The following is a 6216-nucleotide window of genomic DNA, read 5'->3' as shown; positions in this document are numbered from 1 at the left end:
AGTGGTGATCCTAACTGCCCTAAAACAGGGAATTTTTACTAGGATTAAATTTCAGGAATTGTGAAAAACTGAGATTAAATGTATTTGGCTAAGGTGTATGTAAACTTCTGACTTCAACTGTATATGATTAGAAAGGTTCAAAATTAATGTAAAACATTACAGCACAACTGAAAAATATATGGCACATGGAAACCAAACAAGGGTGATCTATGGTGATAGGTGGGATTAAGGAATTTATGTTCAGTAATGTATTATTGTTATGTGATTGCTGTATATAAAAGTACCATGTATGTAAAACGTGTTTGCAAAATGTATATATAAAATGTATGTATATGTAGCAGAAACGCTGTAAAAAAACAAAATATGTGTCCTCCGAAGATGATGGGTTAATAATGAAAAAATATATATTATACAAATATTGTCTGGACCTCCATGGCATAGAAATAGAATGACTAGATTCTCATTTATCAACTACCGACCAAACTAACAGGCTGACAAACGGGGGTGAATATCTATGTAAAAGAGAAGGAAACTGTGTCTTAAAGCCAAAAGCATTTTGAGAGCAATTGTGTGGACACAAAATAATGTGTAACATGCTGACCACACCGCTTGCAATTTACACATACATGTTATTCAATCATTGCACCCACACTGCTCGTGGGCGAGCGTCTGCGTGGCCAGGCGCTAAAATAGAAATTGGTTCTATTTGTGACGCTCAACGCGCTGCAAGTCCGGCCTCTCCCATCTCCTCATTGGTTTTTAGGAGCATATACCCACTTTGGTGATTGAAAGATGAACTTAGGTCCACACTCCAGTAGGTTGTAGTAATGCTGTAAAGTTGAAGTCGAAAGAAGAAAAATAAGCCTTAAGAGGTTTTTAAGGAAGAAGGAGAGATGACAAGAAACAAATTCGGTTTACCGTTTTATCTGTGGATTAATTGTCGGACTTGAGGACCTTGTGTATTTCAGGTAAAATAACAACCCAATGTTTATATACCAGGACAAATTAGCTAGCAACAGTAAGTGTCACGATCGCGTTGACATGAACGAGAGGACCAAGGCGCAACATGATTTGAATACATCTTCTTTATTTACCACGACGAAGATGATCACCAAACACTTATACAACACTAACAAAACAACAAACGATCGTGAAACTTCAAACGTAAGTGCACACACAAACTACTTACGTCGACATATACATAAACATAAACAATGACCCACAAACAGCTAAAGCCTATGGCAGCCTTAAATATGGCTCCCAATTAGAGACAACCGAAATCAGCTGTCTCTAATTGAGAACCCATTCCGGCCACCATAGACTTTCCTAGACAACTACACCCAACATAGACACAGCTAGACACATACACTCAACACAAAACCATAAACTACAACCAACACCCCCTCTACCATATAATACCCCAAAATACACACATACCCCATGTCACACCCTGACCTAACTAAAATAATAAATAAAACAAATAATACTAAGGCCAGGGCGTGACAGTAAGCTAGCTAGCTAAATTGCCATAAATGTTTAATACTTTTTGACCTGTCCCCAAATTAATATAATTGTTTCAGAGTTTGTTTTGATATTTCAACCTGCGTATCCTGATCGCTTCTGGTGTAAGTGAACAAAATCAAGTCGGAGCTAGTTTTTTTTCTGAGTTCCCAGTTGTCTTGAACTCACTGAAGTCTGAGATTTCCCAGTTCCGAGTTTCCAGTTGTTTTGAACATGGCAGAAGTCATGCTGGATTGACAACATGGCCAATGTATTCAATATATTCTGGCCTACGGTGTTGCGTGTGAATGTTTATCCTTTTAAGCTTGGAAAAGAGACCTTTAAACCCAGACTTGGACCACACACCCTCTCCAACGAATAGCAGGGGAAGCAAAATAGTGATTGCTTTGCAACACTTGCGGTTAGCCACTGATTCCTTCAAAACACTCATTGTTGAATTTGCGATTTCCAACTTGTTGTGTAATGTTTATTTCCAATGGCCGATGAACATCGATACGTTTTATCTATAATTTCTCTTCATATGACAAGCATTGAAAAGGATTTGCCAATAGATTGTCGACGTGATTCATGATGATGACTGCTTGTCTAGCTTGATTTTGAAGGTATGATGTTGACATGATCAGTCCAACCAAAGCTACGGCAGATATAACGTGATTTGACATCATTTTATCTGTGGCCAGTGACCTTGAGCCTTCTTGGATGGGCACTTCTAATGTAAATCTATGGCACCTCTTAAGGGGGCTTGAACTTTCTAGCTCTCCCTGTAGATTTTGTGGTGACGTAGTATCCCCATGAGTGACAGAATACTGAGCCAAACACGGCGCAACTAGACAAGATTACCAACCACTACGCTCTGTATTTTCTGCTGGCTGCTCCTCCACCACAGAAAGCACAGAGCTAGGCTGAAACACCTTCATTTTGGAGCTGCCTTACTCAAGAAAGCAAAAAAGAGACCCTGTTTGTATGCGGCTCCATTAACTCAATACATTTTTTTTTTTTACATTGTTTGCAAACTGATATGTTACACGTATTAATGCAAAAATAACATGTGGGGCTCAAAACACTGTGAAGGACGGATCGCCACTGGTTTTCCCACTGTCACAGTGGTCTTCACTGGAAAGATCCTCAAAGTGTTATCATGACGAAGTATAGGGAAGACTGTCTGTGTGAAAGTGTGTGTGATTGTGTGTATCTGTGTTTTCATCAAGGTCAAAGAAAGACAGCTTTCCCTTGTCCCAGTCCAGATACACTCTCATTATTCGGGGAAAGTGATTCACTTCAAGATGAAATTCCAGGAAGTGACTAACACAGGTAGTCCAAATAGGATTTATATGGCATACTGCTAGATCTAGACCAACTAGATCTTTTGGGATTATTTGTGGCCACACCTACAGCCCAATAGGAACCATCAGAATTCTCTACGTCCCAGCTGTGTGTTCCTGAGTTATAACCCCCAGAACCTAGGACACATCCATGAAGCCTCTCTGGGTTGTCAGGGAGCTGTAGTGCTTTATCAGTGTCTCATGCTCGTCAAATCCTCGGACAGGATGAGACCTGTGTCTGCAGTGTTGGGATCCAGGATTACAGGAGCTAAGGAGAGATAATTTAACTTTACCATTTACTCTGTAAATTCACTACAAGTTTCATTGATACTCATATCTAAATTCATATGAGCATTGTTTTGCAATAGAGAATGCAATTTAACAGTATGGGGGTCACTACTAGATTTAATATGAACTTGACTGATACAGTCCTTGGACTAAGAACAAGGCGCAGACGAAACCTACTGTTGTTTTTTGCTGCAAAACAGTACTTTTCCATCCAATTTGCGACAGATTTTCATGCGAATATTATAATTATATAAAATTACAAAATCACTCCTTGCTCCGCTCCTCTCACATACTCTGCACCAGACCGAGGTCGCGTCCCGCGTTCAGATGTTTCATGCATTAACCTATGGTTGCGAACTACGTCATGGACCATTTTATCGGCTTACAGATTGCTATAACATATGATATGGTTAGCTGATACTTACAATACCTATCCAGCTGTTGTAAGATTTGGCATCCATCAACAACACCTGGGCAGAGGAACGCCCCCTGACTTTGTTGCGGTTCAAAGGCTGTGCGTTATGACCTGCACATAAAAAACACTTTTGTGCTTACGTCATATACTGAATAAAAACACGAGTTTAATGTGTTACCATTGTATTTTCCACTCTACCGATAGTTTTGCCACAAACTGTCGCGATAAATGGCAAACTTGCCCAATCTGGTTTTCGCACATGCTCTTTAGACAACAGTTCGCTGATAAAGCGTACACTGGACATATAGGCTATATGATGAGATGGATGAAAGCAAGATCATTATGTCACTAGCATACAAATAATACCCTACATTTTTATTGGAAAGCAGCATCAAGGTCATCACTGTGTACTTTCATCATCCCGTAGCCTAAACTGTGCATGCTTTTCCAAGTCGCACTGGAAGGACCACACAACATAGCATCGCGTGACCGCACATTTACCTCGACATGATGGTTATTCTATCAACAATTGCGCAATCGATTTCCGCGCTTATAAACCCAGGGTCGTTACAGTATTTACCGTATTGGACCATCCCTTTCATCTTCTCCCTGACTCTTAACTGCAGGTTTCCCAGGTGTTTGGCCACGTCTATCAGCGCTCCTGAAACCCTCTTTGGATCTGGCATTGTTTGCTTGGCTCTGGAAGAACATTCAGGAGTTAGTAGTGCTGTGGTTTTGGTATAGAACCACAGAGAGGAGGGAGAAAGGAGGAAGACCATTTACCTGGTCTCTGTGGCCTTGTAGTTCTGAAGAGGACCAATAAAGCAGGTGAAAATCAGTCTTACCAATAAAATAATTAGTAAATAATAATCACTATATACCATATCTACTCATACGATCAGCTGTTTACTGTACCTGCAAGAATGAGATGTATTCAATGCTCAGCTGTTGTTCGGTGGCTTTGATTGTGTATGAAAGTGATGATATCTCTCTGCTCATCTCTGTTATCTTGTTTCATCACCTGACTCTTCCGCACCTCTTCCATTCTCAATGCATCTATCCATCTATCTTCCTCTTGCAAAAACAGGTACAGCTTTTTAAACTGCCCCTTAATCTGCCTCTCTGTATCCTGGGCTTGGATCTGGAGAGAGTGCAAGGAATATCTCAGACATACTGTATCTCTCCTGTTATAATTCTCTCTGTTACCAATTTAACTTGCTGGTTCTTTCTGTCATTATTCATACTATTTCCTCCCTCGTGGCATCCAATCAAAATTGCTTCACCTCAGTCTTCCTGTAGGGCATGATCTTCTAGGGCCTGTCTAATCTTTTTCTTTTTTTACTCATAAACAAATCTTTCCTACACAGCAATCCCATACAGTAACATACAGGTCAAGTTTGTGAATACCATTTTGCTTTCTTTTCAGGTTAAACTCAAGACTGCATTGAACCCTCTTAAGGATAAACTGAGGCTCTTTAAGGGAGTCAAACTCACTTGTGATAATACAGCAAAACATATTAAGGTATGACATTTAAGATTTGATGCAACAACAATGAATGCATTTTGGCTAGTTTGTGTTCTTTATTGTCAACTCTGTTCTAATCTAAGGGAACACCAATTATTGTAAAGTACCACACTGTTGCTAAATGTTCAAAATTATCCACATAGAAACAGCTACTGCAATAGTTTGTTTCTACAAACCTACCCGGAAAAACAACCTATCCAACCTTATGTTCCTGTACAGCTTTCTGTATGGGGATGCAGGCATGCTTTTTATGCTTCCTTGAATCACGACACACCAAACAGATGAGCTCTTTATCCTCCAAACAGAAGAGCTTGAATTTCTCACTATGCAGACTGCAGAGAACCCCAGACCCTCCTGAAGCTCTCTGACTTATTTCCTTTAAGACAGCCTCACACAGGTTCTTTAGAGCCCGGTTACAGGAAGGATTACCCATTGAAAATACTTCCCTACAAACTGGACATTCCTGCAATAGTCTCTGTCTACAGCACTACTGCAGACAGGCTTTACAGAAGCTGTGGCTACATAATAAGATGACAGGATCACTGAAGGTGTTTAAGCATACAGTATAGGAAAGATCCTCTTCTGGGAGAGACAATCTGGAGGCCATTTTCTCTCTGTCACACTTCTCTCCCTCTTTTGTAATGCCTTAAGGAAGCAGTTTACTTTCACTTTTAAAGACTCACCCCTGTTTTGTAGCAGCTACAAAATACTATAAACTAAAGGATGTCCTCATCTCCTCCAGTAACCGCTCTGAAATGTTGATATTAACAAGCAATATAGCTCCTGTGTCATGTACTTTGCCCTTAGTTGAACAGAACAGGCAAATAAACAGAGGTTGCAGCGAGAGCAAACTGTTACAGTGTTGTGCTGTGTGTTATTTCCTGTCAAAAGACTTCCTGCATTCTGTGTATTACATGTGTATTATAACTACTGTGTGTTTGAAATACACAGATACCACAAAGGTCTGTGCACAATATAGTATTATCATAGCAAACAAATTGATAGTTAAATTTTTCTTGCTTCAGTCATTGTGACTACTTTTTAAACTCTATTAGTGGTAGATTAGATTTTTTCCAAGGTAACCACTGGAGGGCAGTCAAGGTTTTGCAGAGCTTGTACTTGAAGACACACTTCCCTTACAAGGA

At 39.9% G+C, this 6216-nt stretch overlaps 1 protein-coding gene across 2 annotated transcripts; it reads right to left on the bottom strand.

The window, feature by feature from the left end:
- Nucleotides 1-2945: 2945 nt before the first annotated feature.
- LOC129831843 (E3 ubiquitin-protein ligase TRIM35-like) lies at nt 2946-5945 on the bottom strand. Of its 2 annotated transcripts, XM_055895339.1 has the most exons (6): nt 5755-5945; nt 4462-4687; nt 4330-4352; nt 4127-4245; nt 3557-3657; nt 2946-3111 (listed from the first exon to the last, which is right to left on the bottom strand). In XM_055895339.1, the coding sequence occupies exons 2-6, from the start codon at nt 4543-4545 to the stop codon at nt 3103-3105; spliced, it is 336 nt and encodes a 111-aa protein (XP_055751314.1). In that variant the 5' UTR covers nt 4546-4687; nt 5755-5945; the 3' UTR covers nt 2946-3102. The 2 variants fall into 2 exon arrangements, with proteins under 2 accessions (XP_055751314.1, XP_055751315.1); XM_055895340.1 differs by lacking the exon at nt 3557-3657.
- Between the last annotated feature and the right edge of the window lie 271 nt (nt 5946-6216).

Source organism: Salvelinus fontinalis, chromosome 33 (genome assembly GCF_029448725.1).
Source record: "Salvelinus fontinalis isolate EN_2023a chromosome 33, ASM2944872v1, whole genome shotgun sequence".
Taxonomy (NCBI): Eukaryota; Metazoa; Chordata; class Actinopteri; order Salmoniformes; family Salmonidae; genus Salvelinus; species Salvelinus fontinalis.
This window is presented reverse-complemented; position numbering and strand designations above follow the sequence as displayed.